This window comes from Grampus griseus, assembly GCF_964374135.1.
Source record: "Grampus griseus genome assembly, chromosome: 19".
NCBI lineage: Eukaryota > Metazoa > Chordata > Mammalia > Artiodactyla > Delphinidae > Grampus > Grampus griseus.
Window position 1 is genome coordinate 44,771,087 of NC_139013.1, and position 21,205 is coordinate 44,792,291.

General features: G+C 41.4%; 1 protein-coding gene across 1 annotated transcript in view; it reads left to right on the top strand.

Annotated features, from left to right (window-relative positions):
* HYDIN (HYDIN axonemal central pair apparatus protein) overlaps window positions 1-21,205 on the top strand; it is a gene marked incomplete at its 5' end in the record, with an annotated part of 342,250 nt that overhangs the window by 110,331 nt on the left and 210,714 nt on the right. Inside the window, 6 exons of the mRNA XM_082677828.1 lie at window positions 1,144-1,211; window positions 8,467-8,702; window positions 11,201-11,301; window positions 13,684-13,819; window positions 16,710-16,874; window positions 18,271-18,423. Of these exons, the coding sequence (XP_082533954.1) occupies window positions 1,144-1,211; window positions 8,467-8,702; window positions 11,201-11,301; window positions 13,684-13,819; window positions 16,710-16,874; window positions 18,271-18,423 (859 nt within the window). The remainder of the gene's footprint in view (window positions 1-1,143; window positions 1,212-8,466; window positions 8,703-11,200; window positions 11,302-13,683; window positions 13,820-16,709; window positions 16,875-18,270; window positions 18,424-21,205) is intronic.

Below are 21,205 nucleotides of genomic sequence, written 5' to 3' on the forward strand. Positions count from 1 at the left end.
ACAAACATAGTAGCTTAAAACAATACAGATTTATTATTTTACAGTTCTATAGATCTAAAGTCCAACACAGGTCTTACTGCGCTAAAATCAAGGTGTTGGCCAGGGCTGTCTTTCTTTCTGGAAGCTCTAGGGGAGAATTCATCTCCTAACCTTGTTCAGCTTCTTGAAGCTGCCCACGGTCTTTGGCTCATGGTCTGCCTCCTCTATGTTCAAAGCCAGCAAAGGCTGGTTGAGTCCTTCTCACATTGCCTCACTCCTACCTCCTCTTCTGTCCCTGTGTTCTAATTTTAAAGACCTTTGTGATTACATTGAGCCCACCTGGATAATTCAGGCTAATCCCCTTATCTTAAGATCAGTTAATTAGCAAACTTAATTCCTTCTGCCACCTTAATTACCCTTTGCCATGTAACCTAATATATTCACAGATTGCGGGGATTAGCACATAGACATCTTTGGGGACCATTATGCTATCTACCACAACTGAAGTCAGTTAGAAGCTGTAGAATCTCCCCATTGTTTATTTTAAGCTAGAGTGTCACTCCAAGATCATGAGCCTTGTATGAGAGGGAAACAAAACAACAACAGTGAAAGAGTCTTTAAAGGCCACCTGTTCCAGTCTTCTCTTTTGTACGTTAGGAAAAGAAACTGAGGCCTACAGAGGTAAAGTGATTGGCCAAGATCACAGCTAGTTGGTGGTAGGAACTGGATTAAAACAGTTTTATAAAAGTGTGGGCCAAGGAATACTGGTATCATTGATAGTCTTTGATGTCTATCATATGATTAGACCTATAATTTTTTCTTGCCTGAGTTAATAAATTTTCATGATATGTGTCTCATCCACATTAACATTTTGTGCCATTAGTTCAGTGATGTGTCTGCTCTGCCTCATCATTGATAGCAGTATGGTGGTAAGTTAACCGTAGCGTCGTTTGCTAAAACCCAAAGGTTTGAGAGTGGAAAAGGAATTTTCAGAACCATTGGGATAGACCATTATCTCACAGTTTCCTTAAGTCCTAGATGATGCTGTAATTGAGTTAATGCTAAATTATGGTTTTCAGTACTTACCTCTACCCACTTCGTGATTGTTACCTTGAATTCACTGGCTTCTCTTTCCACTCCCTTAACTTGTATTCCTACTTTCAGAGGCTGTGTCATTGGACCTACCTTCCATTTTAATGTTCCTGCTCTGCATTTTGGTGATGTTTCCTTTGGTGAGTACTTTTCCATTTTAAATTAGAAATTGAGAAGAATTACTTTTCCCTCCACATGGAAGGAGGAAAGTTTACAAAGAACGTCTCTTACCATTTTGTGTGGGTAATAGCTAAGAGGGTCTAGAATTGTTCTTCCTCTGCAGAATTTTGGTGCTGTTTCCTAGTTTATAGGTGAATGTTATAGCCGTGTCTCCTGGATACTAGTAGTTGTCAGGCCATGGCTGTCCCCCCTCTTCCTGCAGTGGAACAACAGAAAGCTTTATGCTTTATTCCACTGTCTTAACATTCTGAACATTCTATTTATATGCAGATTCTGGTTTGCCACTTTGGCTACACAGCAACCTTTCCACAGAGATGCTCTCAGTATACCTGTGAGCTCGGTGGTGGTTTAATTCAGGTGTTTTATCACTGCAAATTGATGACTCTTCTATATGTTTGTATAGTCTTTTTACTCAGTTGCTTCCCTGAGTCATTTTCTCCCATCTAAACTTCCCCAATAATAAAAATGATAATAACAACAGTGGCAGCAAAATTACCCATTAAATGATTCTTTCTTGTAGTCCAATTACTGCTAAGTAATTACATGCGGTACTACATTTAAACATTTTAGCAATCCTAGGAGAAGGCACTCTTTAAGGTCCCCATTTTAGAGCTGGACGAACTGAGCATTGGAACAGTTAAATAACTCCCAAAGGTCACACAGCAGTGGCAGAATTAGTATTTCAATTGAGATCTGTCTAAATCATATACTGGCAACTTGGGTGTTGAGAGTTGCCCCCAGAGAGGCAAAAATTGGCTCTTGGGTGTTGAAAAAACTTAGATATAACAATGGTTTGTGTTCCTTCAAAGTTCCACCCTGCCCAACAGAATCTTATTCCTCAGTATTTAATTTCTCTTGTTAGGTAGAAATTGTCTAATTTAAATCATATTTAATTAACTGATTTGACTTGATATAAAATTCATTTATCACAGCGGTTCTTTTTAGGAGGTGATGACTTTAAAAAATTGAGAAACCCTAGTCTAAATCTTTATTCCATAATTCTTTCCATTTTGTTCTATTGTTTCCCATTTTAACTTTCAGTTTTCTTGCTTCATTTCAAGTAGGCCTGTCTAACTTGGGGAAAAATAGTTCTTTAGAAAAAGCTGATTCATAATGCCTTTATCAGTTGCTTTAACATTTGGGTGTTATGAAAGTTTCTAAAACTCAGAATATATTTATTTATACAATGCTCCCACCCTGATCTACATTATATTGGGTAAGGCACATACCATAGGAAAATCTATATAAATGAAGTTGAATGTCTGTTCATATAGAATGTGAAAATGGCTGGAGAGATGTTACAGATTTGTAGGGCATATTTGAATGATAGACTCTTTTGAAGGAAAATGAAAGTGACCTACAACTTAAGGGTAACTGTGACTGATGCACAATAAGAGGGGAGTTTGTGTACCCAAAGACCTATGCAGTGTACTCCAAACACTTCAAACTGAGTCCATGGAGAGCTCTGAGCAACTGGTGCCCACAGCAGCATACCCTTCCACAGGCATTTAAACACAAAGTCCAGTCCAAGTACATTTGGAAGATGTGCCCTATGTCGTATGCCCTGGAGGGAAAAAACAAGTCAAAGTAAGCACCTCAAATCAGTTACTCCAAGAAATCTCCACTGACTTATTGTCTAGAATGTGCCCTATTGCTGAGCTCTGACATGTTAATGTAAATACTGTGCCAATGATAAGCCAATTATCGAACCCCGTGAATATCTGAAATGCTTTTATCTAAAATCCAAACATTTTAAAACATCAAAGCCCCTAATAGTACATTTCCATGGAATATGGCAAATGTATATCCCCAAGATGCCACTGATTTACTCAAAATGCTGTATTTGATATTGGCAAGCTCTTGGTCACACAATGGGTAAAACCATGTATGCATGCTCCAAGGCTAGTTAGGTTTTTCCAGTAACAGTCTTCCATTTGGTCCTCTCTTATCCCTAAGGATACAGGAAGGGCCATCACTGGGTAATTTATTCATAGTTTTCTTTCGCTATAGAGATAATAATCAACAGCTGTTCCTCATAGTTGGTAAAACTAGAAGTTTTGGTAACTAGCTTAGGTGAAAATTAGAAATAGTTTATTTTCCTTTTGTATAATATCTTACTGAACTATTTGATGATACAGCAGCTAGACTCTTATGACATAAGAGGCTAGAAGACACTACAGAGCCATGACCCAAGATTTCCCAAGTCTGAGATATGAGAACTTACCCTCCTGAGTCCACCTTCAAAACCCAAGTTGCCTTTTCTTTTAGTTTGGATGTGGATTCCTTAATCTTCTCTGCATTATGACAGGAAATGTTAATAAAAACATACCCTTTTTCTTGCCAATAGGAAATCTAAGGTTTTCAAAACACCTCGTTCAGTAAATTCAAGCTACTTTGCTGCGCTTCTGGATTCTTCACTATAATGGCCAAAGTTAGGGGCAGTTTTGTAATAATCTTTCAAAATTGTCTTATGGTATATTTTCAAATTCCAGAGTTGGAACTAAAGTCCTCATGACTCCAACACAAAGTATCACTTATTTCTCCAGGTAGATTGGCCTCCTATCACAAAGAAACATGGTTCTTAGGAGAGTTATTTATTTGAAACTATACTCTAAGAAGTGTATATAGTTAGTTCCAGATTCAAAAGAGAAATCAACTGTTACAGGAGTCAGCCAGAAACTGGAGGACTTTTTTAGTTATTTCAGGATGATAGATATATTGTGTGGAGTTAAACGAGGTCTTCAGAGACTGTTGTAGAGCTGGGGAGTAGGTTAAGCTAACTAAAGTTGGTAGTATTGTCCCCATATTGGCAAGAAGGCCCATTCCTGGAGAGGCATCTGTTACAGGCTAGTGTTGGAGACATGGCATTTACTTGCTTAGAGATGAAGATCTAGATCTGGCATCAGGGTCTGTGGGGATCAATGATGTTAGGATATTATAAATACCATAAAGTAGGTGAGAGGTAATAGTACTGTTGGTTGGCATCTAAAATATTTAAAGTATGGCTGTGAATGGCTGTTGGATGACCTGTCTAATAATTAATTAGTTTGACTGAAGCTACAGTATCATGAGAGAGTTAAATTACAGAATTTGGGTGGTGATTGTCCCTGAAGGAACACTGAGGCTTTGATAACTCCTCAGATTGGTCAAAGAATAAAACGGACCAAGTCATAACTGGTATTATGCCAGGTGATAGACCAAAATGGGCCGGATAAGTATCTGCAAAGTCACTGTTTTTCAGGAGGCACAAGAATTTGCTGAATGAGAATAAGGAATTTGGAAGGCTCCAGGCTTTCAGTGAACTTGACCATTGGATAATTTGGACAGAGAAGTTAGAGTTTGAGGTTAGAGTTGTTGGGATAAATAAATATAAGCATCAAAAAATATACATGATAGTTGTCTCTTCCATGGCCAGGTATGAACTAGCAGTATTTTACTCAAGGGGAAGTATTTAAATTGACTTTAGGAGAGTGTAAAGTGGAGAGTCAGGGCCAAAGCTTAATTGTCATGATCATAGAAAGTTCATAGAAGGGTTGGCAGAAGATATTATAGTAGGCATGGGCAAAGCCTAGACCCGAATAAGTTATCATTAACAGTAAGGGAGACACAATAGGGGATATCAGAGTTGTTATGACTTTATGAAAGTAAATAGAGAATAATATGGCAGAATGATAAAGAAGGAAAGTATACAAGGAAAAGTATGAGAATCAGTAATGCCCGGTATGTAGCAAAATCTTGTACCATCACACTTGAGCAGAGTCTTTCTATTTCATGTAGAGTCTGCTTGTTCTGAGGAGCTTGGAATAGCAATCTGTTGCTGAAGGTCATCAATTTCTGGCAGTTTTTTTTTTTTTTAGCAAACTTCCATTTAAGATCTCCAGTAAGAGTCATTTTCTACGTCTTCAGCAAGTAATTCAGTTTCTTTGGGTGTCTTTTTACCCAAAAGCTCACCTCTTTTTTTTTTTTTTTTTTTGCCATACGTGGGCCTCTTACTGTTGTGGCCTCTCCCATTGCGGAGCACAGGCTCCGGACGCGCAGGCTTAGCGGCTGTGGCTCACGGGCCCAGCCGCTCCGCGGCATGTGGGATCCTCCCAGACCGGGGCACGAACCCATGTCCCCTGCATTGGCAGGTGGACTCTCAACCACTGTGCCACCAGGGAAGCCCAGGCTCACCTCTTAATTAACTGCAGGGTCAGTTGTTAGAAGGCTCTAAAGAAGACTATTGATATATATTTTTTGATTTTTGAGGTTGAAAGAGGGAGAGTTTCTGAGGGTGAGTTTTTGGGGAAGATTTCTTGAACTTATAGATGAGCTGGTTCTTGACAATGTTTAGTTATGTCTGTATTAAGCAAGCTTGATTCAGATTGATAAAAGACTTGTAATCCCTAATTATTATTTCCTAGGGTGAATAGTCTGAGTTGTAGAGGGAGCTAACCTGGTCTGATAAGACATTAGAACCAAAGGTAAAACTCTTCACCAAAGAACTCCAAGAGCCTCAGAGAACTTGGCCAGTTTAAGATCAAAAATACTATTTTTGTGTTCTACATTTCCCAAGGATTGTAATTGTGAATTTTTTTATCACATGGTTGATGCACTGTAAGATTCTTTATAACTCTTCTATGTAAGGCTGGTATTCCCTAGGTGGGAAAGTTATAGAGTACAATGTCTTAGTCACATTTATGGCAGCGGCCTTTCTGTATAGGAAGGCTCAAATCCGTATCAAGAATTTACAATTACAACAACATATTTTAACTGTATAATTTCGGCACAGCCCATCTGTATTTGAAAGGTTCTTTGGAGTATGATTTAGACCCACAACTCACTGCACAGTTTTCCTGGAATATGATAGCAGAATGTAAGGTGGAAGCCAGCCACATCCCCAGTTACAGAGGAGAAATTTTGCTATCAACTCTTATTCAGAAACTATCTCATCTCTTTTATGATGGGACCTGTGGTATAAGATTTTTGTCAAAGACCAGCTCATTCTTTGGGGCACGTCATAAGTTGGTGTGCCAGAGACCATTGACACGAACAGAGGATCCCAATTTTAGGTAATGTTTGTTTTCTAAGTCTGAATTTTTTATGTTCAGAATAGATTGTGAAAATTGTGCTTATTGATCTCCCATATTGTGAATTATTTCTGTAGACAGCTACAAAAGTACCATCTGTTTTGCACAATGCTCTGCTAACACATTTCCCTTTGCTTTGTGGAGATTTTTATTTTACTAGAAAAATTAGGAATCCATTGTCTAAAAGAGCCTGTGAATCCCCAAAAGTCTTATCAATTGTAATTTAATTTTTGGTCTTGAGTGTTGCTGTATCAGTTTAACACTCATCTTAGCTGGGGTCCATTCTTCGTAGAGAGATAATGTTCCAAATAATGTACCACCTTTTGTCAGAAATGGAATTTTTCCTTTGCAGCCTTGTGATCTTTTGCCCCTAGTTTCCTTAAGTTTACTTTCTTTTTAGGGGCTTTCCAGGTCAGGTGACAATACACATATTGAATGAGAATCAATGAGACTATCATCTTTTAAATCATTATTTAAGTACCAGGAGAGGTAGGAAGGCGTCTCTTTGTATCTTTGAGGCATTCTGGCCAAGCATGTTGTTAATTATTCCAAGAAAAGGCACATACGTGTTTTTTTTTTTTTTTTTTTTTTTATGTACTAGGTGCTAAAGAAGGGAGTATAGAGGTCTACGCTGTAAATTACTTGCATTCAGTTGGACTACAGATAGGGTAGTAATTCAGATTTGGTGCAACCAGAAACCTAGGAATAACATTTGGGTTAATGAGCCTTCAGGCTTTAATAAAATAATATCCCTTTTCTTCAGGCTCCTGGATAAGCAATATGGGATATTACAAGTAGTTGTACAAGGAACTATTCTAGTTAGGAGGTTGTAGTTGGCTTTATTCTCAGAAAAACTTCTAGCTTCAGGGAAGTAGTCTGGGCAATGGTTTGGAAAGACCTGTCTGAATCTTTATAGGATCCACTTCCATAATACACTCTATGTTTGAACAATATTTATCCCATAAATGGTCAGGTAAAACAAGAGTCATTGTTGGGAAAGTTCAGAAAAGTCAAATGTAGCGATCACGTGATTGTGAAACTGACTTTCTAGAAATACCTCTGGAATTTCCAAGAATAATCTTTCAAGTGCCCTTAATCAGACAGTTCTTTTTCCATAAAAGATCTCTTCCAAGTAGATTGGCAGGTGCAGAATCACAAAGGAGACATGAATGTGTTTCTTCCAACAGTCCTAATGTGTAGACAAAAGCTCAGACATGGGGTGAAGTAGATCAGTTCAAAATATCCCCAGCAGTACTGCAATAATTACTCCAGGAGACCAATTGTGTTTTATCACAGTAGTGTTCAACATAGAAAGAGAAGTGTTTACATCCAGTAGAAATACGCGTATTTATTCTCTTATGGGTGTAGATCATTCTTGTTCTGAAAATGGTAGCAGATACATTGGCCACCTAGGGAATCCAAAATCAGAGTTCAGTTTATTGTTTACCAGGCAAGTAGGATCCACATCTCTAGGAAAGGAACATGAGTCTCCCTGAACTGAATGTAGGAGGGCTAGAAATAACATTAAAAAGCAGCTTTGTCTAAGGGAGGCAAAAGCCGATGTATTAGTCTCTGGCTGGCTCAAAAGTAGATCGTAAAGTCTCTCTCAGGAGAGGCTATTATTCTATTTTGTGTCATCGACTCTGAGAACATGAGCCTCAGACAAGTCTAGGATGAATTATATAATGTCTTGGCAGGCTCTGGGTCACACGCGGGCAAAACTACAGAGGCTTCTCCTTTCACACACTGGCAAATAAAAAGAGCAAATATAACTCTGTTCTTTGGGAAAAAATCTGTATTTCTATATGAAAATTAATTGTACAATGTGCTTCTAGAATATTACTTAGCAAACTGATTATAGAGACTGCCTCTAGAGAGGGGTCTGGATGTTGATGGAGGGGTTTGTTTCATGTCTATTGTTGTTACATAGTAAATGCATAGTAAGTATTCACTGAGTGAATGAATGAGTGAAATACATTTATTGATTGTGCAACTGAAAACAATACTGGGGAGAGTTGGAATTAAGCAAGTAGTGTTGAAGTGCATAGACAATTCATTTAAGAGGTTTGGCAGTGCAAGGGGAGGTTGAAGTTAAAGGGAAGGTCTTGTGGGGCTTTTATTTCTCACCTTACATTTTGTTTTCCAGGGTTTCCTCATACCTTGATATGTTCCCTCAATAATACCTCCTTGGTCCCCATGACCTTCAAACTGCGTGTGCCTGGGGATGGTGTTGGCCATAAAAGCATTTCAATTTGTGAGCAGTATTCAGACAACAAAAAATCATGTTGGAACAAGGATGAAGTACCTGTAATGAGACCAAAGGAATTCACTGTCACCCCCAACTGTGGCACCATTCGCTCCCAAGGATTTGCTGCTATCAGGGTAAAGTGCACAGCCTTCCAGCACATGTGGCCAAGCAGCTGAACTGTCAAATAGTTATTGGGACCACATCTAGAGTTTGCTTTATATGCCCGGTGTCAATGGGAGGGAGTGCCTCTAATTCACATAGAAAAGTGAGTCTATTTCTATAAGGAAATAAAACTACTGTAGCAAAAGAAACCAGACCAAATATATTGGGCAAAAGCGCTGACACTGCTCCAGTGGGTTTCCATCGATCTAAATGCATTGCCTTTACCAAAACAGTGGATTCTAGCAATTTCTGCTGAAACCACTGCTCTAAACAGATAGTATGCCTATCAGTACTAACATAAAAATATTTAATAACTCGTTGATAATTAGGTCCTGCGTTAGACTCACATCATTTATACCACTAAGTATCCAGATTTATGCCACAGATGATATCCAGTTTATTCATATTTTTAATCTGAATCTGAGCTTCATGGCGAATGTGGATGTGATATTCCTAACAGTGCTTTATATTAAGGTCCACAGTGTGATGCTTTGCTTATGGCCTCACAGTGCCACCAGCAGAATTATTTCACAGCTAACTGAGAAAGATTTTAGCTGTCTTCCCTCACTTACTTTTGCTTCTCCAAACAGTTAGGTCTAGCAATACTGAAGGCTGCTAAATTTAAATGATTTGATCTTTTCTGGAAAAGGAAAAAAATAAGACTTCATAGCTAAGGTTATAGTTTTCTCTTTAGTCATTACCTTTGAATATTTAATTCAGCTATGGTTTTATCCCCCAGATTTGCTTTTAATGCTTCATAATATCTCACCATGAATCTACTCATCCTAAATCTATTCTGGGAGTTTTCAGCTCTTCTAAGGGCTTCTCCACGGATCCAGTGAGGTTTGATCTCACACATCGTTGTAATTTCCCAGTGTTGCTCTCTCAGTCTGTTTGGGCTGCTACTACAAAATACCAGAGACTGGGTAGCTTGTAAACATCAGAAATTTATTCTTTACAATCTGGAAGCTGGAAGTCCAAGGTCAGGGTGCCAGCATGGTAGGGTTCTGGTGAAGGCCCTTTTTCAGGTGGCAGACTGCCGACATCTCCTTGTATCCTCACATGATGAAGGGACAAGGGAGCTCTCCGGGGCCTATTTTATAAAGGCGCTCATCCTGCTCACGAGGGCCCCACCCTCATGACCTCATCACCTCCCAAGGGCCTCACCTCCTAATACCATCACATTGTGAGTTAAGATTTCAGCATGTGAATTTGGGGCCAGAGGTGGGGACGCAATCATTCAGATCAGAGCAGTTGCTAACTGTGACTTGCCCAGGAAGAAGTGCAGCTGCAATGAGTTAATTTATTTTTTACTTAGTAATGCTTAGCTTACGTATTACCTACCATTCCCCCCCTTTTTGGGGGCTTCTCCCAGATTAGTACAGGAAGATTTTAGAAGACAGAGCATCTATCTAGGAGCCTTCTGCCAGAACCACTTGTTCTAACCATAGCTCAGAGACATAAACAAGGGTTAGAGTCACTCCAGGAATCTGTGCACTGGGGCAGCTGCTTGTCTCCAAATCTGACAAGTTTTCCTTCCAAATCAATGACCCCCCTCTTTACTTTATTTTTCCTTTGTATTTTGAAAAGCTTTCTCCAAGCCTCAGTTTTCCCTCCTGATCTGCACTTTAACCACGTCTGTGTGGACTTAAAAATTTGCATCCAACAATTCCCTTTCCAACCAAAACAATTTTAATTAGTACCTGATGCATAATTTATAGATAGAAAAGCTGTAACCTACGCCAGAAGCTGTTTTCTACACTTACAAGTATCTCTTCCAGTACAAATCATTTTAAGACAATTAAAAATTGCAACAATGCTTCAAAAGCCTAAATGTCAAGTGTCACAACAGTAAATAAAAACATAGGGTAAAATATACTGGCCAGATACTGTCCTTGGATTAACCTTTCTTTGGAGCTTCTTATTTTCTTCTCTAATAATGAATATGGGAGGTGGGGAGGAACAACAAGATTTTGGTTAAAAAAAAAAAAAAAGGCTATCTAGTTGATTTCTTATGCCATTTCTATAACTGACATTTATTTTGCCATAAGAGAAATCTAGCTGTAGTGTTTTATTGGTGTGTTGAATTTTCATAATTTATATAGCCCAGAGTTGTAGAGATCAATTTAAATTGCAGTAATTAAAGTTTGTTTGATGTTGCATATCCTTCAGGGCCCTGTTTCCCCTCGTGCAGGTGTACGACTCCTTTGATACAACCCCCTTGGAAATCAGCAAACCTATTGTACCAAAAGCCATTCGGTGGTTTCTAACCTGGCCTTTGAAAAAAACTCAGCATGCAGTAACCCCAAAACATAGCTTGTTTAACTAAAAATGTAAAATGCCACACATCCCCTAATAAAGTAGTTAGAAACTACATTCATCAATGTGATCCTCCCTTGGCCCCTTTTTCCCCTGTGCGGAGGGAGAGCTGGCCTTTGAGAAGAGCAGTTTTTCACCTTGTTCTTTCCAGGTGACCTTATGCTCCAACACTCTGCAGAAATATGAGCTGGCCCTGGTGGTGGACGTGGAGGGCATCGGGGAAGAAGTGCTGGCGCTCTTAATTACAGCGAGGTATTGCACTCACCTGCTTTCTCTTCCCCAGTCTTCCCTGAGCCGCCAGTAATGGGCTCTTTCTCTAGAAGGCAGCACGCCTACAAGCAGTTCACACTGCGTTTGTTCTGCTTTCCTGGGAGAGGAAGCTAAATCTGATATTTGAGTGACAAAGCTTTAGAACAGCAAATGCACCTTTGGTGGAAATAAGAGGAGGGATGCGTGTGTTTTGCAGTGTTAAGAATAATAGTGCTCTTTAATGGGTCTGACTTGCTGTGTGTATAACTGACAAGGTTTTAGCAGGAAGAGGTGAACAGTTGCTGTTTCTTATTGTTATCTTTAAAGATAGTACCCCAGAGTTCTGCAGCTGAAAGGGTGAGGCTCGCAGCCCTGCAGTGGAAGATCCTGCTCCTGGACTCTGTCATTATGACTTTAAGGGAGGCTGCAGGCGGCCCCCAAAATGAGGCCCCCGCTAACATCATAAACTCCTCAGAACCATCACCAACTTGTCTCTCCGTTTTAGTAGAGGCAGCAGTGGGCTCTGGAGTCAGGTTAAGATCCTGGCTCTGCCATTTGTGGACTGGGTCTCCTCAACTAAGTTACAGCCTTTCCGAGGGTGGTATGTCACTTACTGATGATGACAGTGATCCTAAATAAAATCATTGGCCACACTCTTGCCAAAGCAAACAAATACCCAGATCTGGAACTTGAGAATGTGTATGAAAATACCATCTGAAGGAAATAGAGAAAGGTACTTACTAAAACTCTGACAGTATTCCAATCCCTAGAATTTAGCACTTCCATGAATCTTAGGAAGATGCGCCTTAAAGAGTGTGCAGCCGAGCTGGTTGGTGGGGCCATCATAACCGGCACCATTTCCTGTGTCTTGGGTTTGAGTGAAGTCACAGGGCAGCCCTAAAATAAGGTCAAATTCTTCTTAGTATTCCCTCCAGAGACCTAATTGTTTGTTTAAAAACAGTGAAAACTCTTTCATCTGGTCCTCTCTATCCCGAAGTTTTACTTTTTGTCTAGTCTTGTGTGTATTTTCTATGTGGGTTTATTCTGATACTTTCCAGCCCCTCTTCCCTGCAGCTCTCAGTAGAAAATCCTGAATTTTTAAGAAAAAGGGGAGGGGTGGTTCTAGGAGGCTACGGGTTTCCTACCATGTATTCTCTGTGACCCAGTCAAATACTATCAGTCCTCTCAGCCACAGTGTTTCAAGTAGTAAAGGATAAGCTTTACCAAAATCATTGGGTCAACTGACAACTTCCACTCTAGCTAAAAATGAACACTCATCTTGTGCTAAACCCAAACTTTGAGGTCAACAAGACTCTCTTTCATGTCACTGCTTTTGGTGCAGTCTGTAAGAACTGCTCAGAGACTCTCAACAGAAGAGCTGCTTTTAGAATGTGCTCCCTAAGGTAATTCTCCCAGAGAGCCAGCAGTATGGCTGGCGACACCCACTACCACAGGCTCATCATCTCTTCCCGAGCCATCATGCGGCTCCGTGCCATACCCTTCATTCACACCGTCTTCTGTGTTTCCCTAAGAAGAGTTAATGATGCTAACATCAATCTCTAAAATTACCTTCATTTTACCTATGAGCAGAATAGGACTCTGGGAGGGAGAGCAGCTTGCTCAAGGCTGTACTTGGTAAGGTCAGTACTTGAACCTGGCTCTGACAGATTCAAACGCTAGCACCCCTCAGCATTGCACTATATTGTGATAGTGCAGTAGGGCAGGGCAGACTTCAAGACTTAACAGACACAACATAAAACCCAAGTCACCTAGTAATAGGCGAGCTGCACACACAGGCCTTCCACTCCTCCCTCCCTCTCCCCCATCACACCCCCTCCACACTGAGCACCACTGTCACAGTGCCAGTTTTGGGTCGAGCAGCTGCCTGAGCCTACTGATCCAAGGCAGCTGTTCTGCGTAGGAATTAGAATTATTACCATTAGTTAGATGGTGTGAGCTGTTGCTAGTCTTCAGGGGACTCTGACTGGTCCAAAGTGTCACAGCTAGTCAGGACCTCATGCTGGTGGCATTGGCCCTGTTTGTCATGGAAACAGATCCACAGCCCTAAGGAATTTGCGCTGTGGGGTCTCTTTGCCAAAGGAAGGCCAAATATGAAAAACAATGGAAACGTTAGTCATTACCCACAGAAGACAGTGTTTAAGGAGTCCTCCTTCTAGCCCTTTTTTGATTAAAAAGTGGTGATTGGGGGCTTAGGGAGAGGGATGACAGGAGAGAAGATTTGAAAATGATTAATGTAGTTATTAGAGGAAAACTACTGTGTGACAGTGACAAATGTGTTTAACTTGGGACTCTGTGTCCTCCATATGTAAACAAGCTCTCCCTCCATCCTTTTGAATTCTTTAATGGACTCCTTCCTTCGAGCAGGTGTATTGTACCTCCTCTCCACGTGGTTAATACGGAGGTGAACTTTGGGCGCTGCTTCCTGAAGTATCCATATGAGAAAACGATCCAGCTTGTCAATCATAACGACCTCCCAGCGTGCTATCAGGTCCTGCCTCAGGTGAGTTACTCTACCCATTTTTTTTTTTTTTTTTTTTGGGCCGTACGCGGGCCTCTCACTGTTGGTGGCTTCTCCCTTTGCGGAGCCCAGGCTCAGCGGCCATGGCTCACGGGCCCAGCCGCTCCGCGGCATGTGGGATCTTCCCGGACCAGGGCACGAACCCGTGTCCCCTGTATCAGTAGGCGGACTCTCAACCACTGCGCCACCAGGGAAGCCCCTCTATCCTTTTTCAGTGTTGATTTTTCTTCAGTTGGATTCCTTCAGTGAGAAAGAGAAGACCTTTGAAAGAGCCATATTCCTGAGCACATGACTGTGTGTAATTCTAATTTTTAACTGTGGGATAACCTGGAGATGGGGTTATAAAGCTATAGCTGGATTGCCACCTGTATGAGTGAGCAGCTGCAGGTGGAAACAGTTGTTAATTTCCCAGGGAAATTGCCTTCTATAAAGAGGAGAAAGGGTCAATTAGGGCAACATGCAGAAGTTGCACCTGCAAATTATTGCCTGTGCATTAACCATGCATGGGAAATGAGGCAGAGCTAGAAGTTTTCATTTATGTCTACGGCTGTGACTTGAACAGAATCACTAAGATATGGTAATGCAATATTTATAAATGAACTTGTTTGACTGGAAGGCTAGAGATAATATAGGAAGGAGAAAGGAGGAACTGTTTCTTAATGTTTTATGAAATGGATCTGCCCACGTGCCATTACATCTAGCTAGGTGGGAGACTAAGCCATTAAACACAGATGGAAAAAAGATTCAAAAAGATCTGTATAGACTAGCGTAATGAAAGGTGACTAATGAGGGGCACTTTACCAAGGATGAATTTGGGTTTAAAATTCATTTCTGTAAGTAGTACTCTAATAAAAATACATGCAAAAAATCAAATGGGGGTTTCATTTGGCTGTAAGTTCAAAATAAGTTAAAAGACCAGTGAGGTGACTCCGCGGAGCAATGGATAGTGCCATTGGCCTTCCAAAAGACCGGTGTTGAGGCCACAGAACCAAGGCAGGTTTGGGCTGCATCGGAGAAACACAGTGTTCCACAGCTAAAGGAAGGAGAGAGCCACACATCAAAGCAGGGCTGGAATGTTGTCTTCAGATCTTGACAGGGTATTTTTTAATGGCAACTTAAAAAAAAAAAAGAATTCTGTTTGGAGTAACGAGAATGTCAGTCTCTGTCATCTGGAAATCCAAGTCATATGAGGAGCAAGCACGAAGTCTAATCTGGAACAGAGAAGTAGCTGGGATGAAATAGTTCCCACTAGTCAAAGGTCTAAGTCAAAGGTCTACTGTGTAAAAAAGGGAATTCGAGTCATTCTGTGGATGTCTCTCAGACAAAACCAGAAGCCAAGAATGGGGGTGACAGGAGACAACTTTTCTAACTTTCAAGTGTTCAGCAGCCGAACAGGCTCGCCCTGCAGAATGCACGGTCACCTCAAGAGCTCAGAGCAGAGCCTGAGTCACCCAGGGTGATAGGGAAGCTGTTTGTGCACAGCTGGGCTGGGAAAAGGGTGAGGCACTTGCCTCAAGCACAAAATTTAGGGGAGAGCCAAAACACTCAGTAATCAAGATAATCTATGATAATGTTTTCATGCTACACTTGAAGAAATCAAAACTAATACAAAAAATCCATGATAAGTAAGATATCAAAATATTAGATAAAGGTGGAATCAGTATTACTGGTTTTCCTTTGGCCTCGGGGTCCAGGAAGGCCGGGCGGAGCACTGCTGCTGAGGGAGGCTGAGTTAGATTAGGCGAAGCTGGACCAGACCAGGTGCGGAAAGACCATGGGGTGTCCCGGACTAGTGAAACCGGCACGCTCTGTCCTTCCCTCCAGGAGCCGACGCTCTGAGAAGTGTTTCCCAGTTACTCTAACTTATTTGACCGTGGGAGTTTTAAAGTTTTATTTGTTGTTGTTGTTGCATAAATGCTTAGTAATATGCTGCAGAACAGAGTTCTTAGGAACGTATGTTCGTAAACAGTGGACGACATTCCTTCATTCATTCACCTAACTGTTTCCCCATTTAAAAAACATGTACTGGGGCTTCCCTGGTGGTCCAGTGGTTAAGACTCTGTGCTCCCAATGCAGGGGGCCTGGGTTAGATCCCTGGTCAGGAACTAGATCCTGCATGCCACAACTAAAAAGATCCTGCATGCCACAACTAAGACCCGGCACAGCCAAATAAATAAATATTAAAAAACAAACCAAAAACAAACGTGTATTGAGCATGTATTTTGGGCCAGAAAGTGGGCACATAATGAGGAGAGACCCAGGTCGTGCCCTAAGAAGTTTACAGTCCTTGGAGAAGATGGACGCGTTGATAGTGCGTGGTGAGGGAAGGGACTGCAGGATGCTCCCTGAGGACAGAGCAAGCGCCCAGACTCTGGGGCACTGGGCATCCCTGGGGGTATAAGGATGAGTGTGCAGGCAGGTCAGAGGGTGTGGGCACTCCAGGAAGAGCAACCACAAGTGCAAAGGGTTGGAGGTGGAAACAGTGTCATGTGTTCAGGAAATGCCAGTGGCCTCTACCAATGAAGCGCAAAGGGGTGAAGTGGATGGGGAATAAAGCATGAAGGTGCGGAAGGCCAGTTTAAGAAATTTGGCCATGGGAAGCTGTTGCCCTGAACTAACTCACATTGTGGATGATTTCTGCACTTTGCTGGGTTGCACACTTTGCATTTGGGGCCTTGCACACCTCACTTAGCCAAAGTTCCTTCTGGCTGAATTGGGGTGCTCATCTCCATTCACCTGCTTTAATGATGATTCAATTCTAAAAGCCCTCCACAGACTCAGGACAACGCTTGTTTGAAAATGATCTAACGTGCTGTTGATTTCATACTGAGCCTGGGGCTTGCTTTTCCTTCTGGCTTCTCTGTCCCACCAGGTATATCAGGATGCACCAGCTGTGTTGCTGTCTAGTCCCACCCCCTGCGGGATCATCTCCCCCAACAGCACCGTTCACATACCTCTGGCCCTGGAGACCCAAGTCCTTGGGGAGTACAGGTCCACAGTGTACATCTCGACCGTCGGGAGCCAGGACCCCCCTCTGGTGAGAGCCAATTTTCAGAATTGTAGTTATAATTGCCATACTTCTTGCCGGACATTCCAGCCTTCGTATGTAAGGCACTCAACATATTTGCATATCCTCTAGTTGTTGGTAGTTCTAGAGTTTTTCATTTTCACTCTGCAGTGGTAAAATACCAGGGCTGTTACTTCGGGAATCTGTTTGTGGTTACATCTAAAAGTGGTGCTTTATAGCAATTGATTTTTCTCACACACAGAGACACACTTGACCCCTCTCCAGACCTATTAAATCAGAATCTCTGAGGGAAGAGGACAAGCACATCTGTATGTTTAACACGCTCCTGAGTTGTTCCTAGTACAAAGCTGGGTATCCCTAGCTTGCTACATGTGGACTCTGAGATTGGTTTTACTCACTGCTCACCAGATCTTTTCCTGTAGGTTATTGGATATATATACAACTATATGCTATAACGTATTCTATAATTGGACTTATATCCCAAATTAGCCTACTGAAAGTCTTAGTCTTTCTCCAAGCCTGGGAAGAGAGAGACATGGAAATCTCTCTGCTGCTTGAGCTGAATCGATGGATGAATCTTGAATCTTGAAGGAAGTTGCCCAACAGACTGTGAATTCCTAGACATCGGGTTTACTTGGAAGCTGGGTGATGTCAACATACATTTGTTTGAAGTGATTCTGATTGCTCAGAGAGTATAATAAACCTAGATTTTGCTTTTATGTCTTCCATATAAGATGCCATAGGTAAGCCACCTGACTTATAAAGCAACATCACTAAGGCAGGCCAACTGAAATGTGCCACCTTCCAGGTACCCTTCTAGCCTACAGTGTGCCTGCATTGCACAGATGCAGCACATGAGACGGTAGCTTGCTGAGCAGGAAGCACTTTATGAAAGAGAAAGACCCCCTTCCTTGGGCAGACACAGTGCCTGGCCAAGGGCACAGGGCAAGGGGAGGAGAGCAAGGTGGGTTTCAGTCCCCAGCCTGCACAACTTTGCTCAGTGGATGGCCCTATTGTGTTGCTAATACAACAGCAGAACTGAGACTCAGTCCAGCCACATCCAACTCTGAAGTGCTGGTCCTTAACCTCTAAGTGTTCTTGAGGCTGTAGTGCTGGGTGGCATATCAAGGACCATTATTCTGGTTTCCCCTCGGGTGCACGGCTCTGGACTGACCCAGGGAAGTGGATCATTCTTTTAAGGGAGGAATTCCAGGTCTGATCAGCATGGCCATCCCTGTGACCTTTGACTGCAGAGTACCAGGGAGAAGGGATGTCAGTTCTAATAAGCACCCTTTTATGTCCCTGCTTTTTATAAAGGGATGCTTAAAAGCTTCTGTTTTAATTTGATTTTAAAGGCCAGCCATTTTCAGCCATTCCTGTGTTCTTTCTCTTACATGGAACGCAGGTATGTCACTTAAGGAGCATTGGAGAAGGCCCAGTTATCTACGTACATCCCACTCAGGTTGATTTTGGCAATATCTACGTCCTGAAGGATTCCCTCAGGATTCTCAACCTGTCTAACCAGTCCTTAATCCCCGCATTATTCAAGGCATGCATGGTGAGTAGATTGTGGAACTGTCACTGAAAACACAGCTCTGCCTATATGTTAATAGGCAGTGGCCTTATTTTGGCAACATGCCTTTGAAAACGATCACCAGAAGCAGAGATTTAAATGGTTCAACTGCATTAAACTATGTTATTCTCATCCCCACTTCCTCTTTATTATAATCTTTTTGTTGATTTAGAAACACAATATACAGGTAGTTTGGTAAACAAGCCAATGTATTGACTATAATCCCAGTTCAGGGAGATGCTTCAGACACCTCCTTACTGAACTGTTCCTGAGCTCAGCCCCGCACTTCCAGAAAACGCTTTTTAAATGTCTCTATAACTGGAAATGCTTCCTTGTATTTAATTTGAAGCCATTTGGCTACAGACTTGTTAGTATGCTTATTCTATTTTTATTCTCTCTTCCTTCTGGCAATATTTTAATGTAGTTTTTAAGGATGTAGGAAATACAACAAGATGGTAGTTTCCAAAAGTAGAAATTAAAGAACACAGCAAAACAAAGATAGATAGAAAAATAGATATAAATTGGTTCTAGAAATGAGTCTGTCTTATTTCTGTGTATTTTATAATGACATTTAGATCCACTAGTCTTCTATAAGCTAATTTTTTAAACAGAGATACCAATTTTTTGCAGAATTTAGGAATTTCTAATTCAGTAATTGAAACTATTCTTGATTTTAAAAGAAGTTTTCTAAATTTAAATATAAAATTTAAAATAGTTTAGCCTTTCTCCTATTTCCAAATTAATTGACACTTGAATGAGTGCTGACATTTGGTTTCAGCATTTGTCAGATATTTCTTTTTTTTAATTTTATTTATTTATTTATTCGTTTGTTTTTGGCTGTGTTGGGTCTTCGTTTCTGTGCGAGGGCTTTCTCTAGTTGTGGCGAGCGGGGGCCACTCTTCATCATGGTGCGCGGGCCTCTCACTGTCACGGCCTCTCTTGTTGCGGAGCACAAGCTCCAGACACGCAGGCTCAGTAGTTGTGGCTCACGGGCCTAGTTGCTCCGCGGCACGTGGGATCCTCCCAGACCAGGGCTCGAACCCGTGTCCCCTGCATTGGCAGGCAGATTCTCAACCACTGTGCCACTGTGTCAGATATTTCGGAAAAATCAATTATTGTTAATTTTATAAAATATCAGAGGGAATAGGATCATAGTTTTCTATCGACTTGTAATGGCTCCTCAGAGTCATTGGTCCCAACTAGGAGCCATTTATCATTATCATTATTATTATATTATCATTTGTCATTACTCCTTGTAAAGATAGTGATTTCCGGTACAGTCACTGCTCTTTTGAACATGCGATTCAGACACAAGCCCACTCTTGATCTAGTGCCTTGTTGATCTTGTATAATGAATAATGTTGAAAGAAAAATCCTACAGAAAAGGACACCTTCTCTAGTCTTTATCCAGTGAGTCGCCGTTGGTGTGTTTGGTGGAAGCATGGGGTATTGCCTAGGAAATGTGGCTTCCGGTCCAGTTTTGTATGTGCGGAGTTCACAGTGGATAGGAGGAGTCATCCAACCTGTCTGAGATGATGAGAGGGGGAATGAGAGGGTCCCAGTGGATTACAGAGGAAGGAGATGGGCAGAAACCACAAGAATGCTTACATACAAATACAGCAAGGATTCCCTTCCTCACTGCCTCCCCTTTCATTTTCAGATATCTCCAGATTTCACAATTTGTGGTAACTTTTGGTACATTTTAAGAAACAAAAGCACATCAAGGATCTGTTGTGTTTTACTAATATAGTATATATGTTGAATGACCCATATGGTTGTTAAAATGGGACTTTTTCTTTTCCATAAAGGTTTTCATGATTCCATCTTTTGATTGTTTAGTATCATCTTAAAACAGCAAGCTCCATTTCCAAGGCGACAAAAGTGTGATGTTCTTCCCTCAGGCTCTTCGTGGAAAACTGGCGTTTATTGAGTTGATTACCTTTATAGCATAAAAGTAGTTTCAACTGTATTTCTCATAGGTGAAAATTAAACTCCTTTCATATTTCGGCTGGGATTTTTGATGGATTTCCTAGTAAATACTATGTGTGTTAATATAGAAATTGAATTACACTAACTTAGAAATTAACTACAGTGGAGAAAGAAATTGAAATACCGTTTATTAAATTTCAACTTGATATACCATACTGAATCTACAAATTCATCCTTACAGGAATCACTAAACATTAGGAGAGTTTCAGTTAATAGTTGTTTGTTCCCTAACCCCAGCGCTCAGTGCCCCTGTAAGTCGTGGTCAGATAATTATTGCATTTAATTTCTTGCTCACTCAGAAATAAGTAGGGCCAAGGGCACAGTCTTCATTTCTTATGTTATCACTACAAATCCATGTCTGGAAGTTCTTCTCTTTTCTGCTGGGTGCCCTAAAAGGAGGGGTCATTCTCTCCCCTCTTTTGACTGCCAGTCAAAAAGTCCACCCTCCCCAGATGCGGCACCCACTGCCAGCCGTCTGTCATGCTTTGCTTTGGAATGTTTGAAATATCAGCCTCCCCTTGAGGTTTTGAATGGGCCAACTTACTTGGATTAAGGTGAAGGACTCCAAACAATAGAGTAAGTCACCTCTGGTTTGCGTGGGGTAAAAAATATCAGAATGTGAGAGCAGACCATAGAAAGACCCTTTTGGCAAGAGTGTGTGGGCTCTGCTTGTGCACACGGTGCTCCTGTCGGGATGACAGCAGAAATGAGGGCGAGGATGTGGTCCCTGGCCACTGGGACCTCAGCTCTCGGCTGGAAGATAGATGCCTTCTTTGCA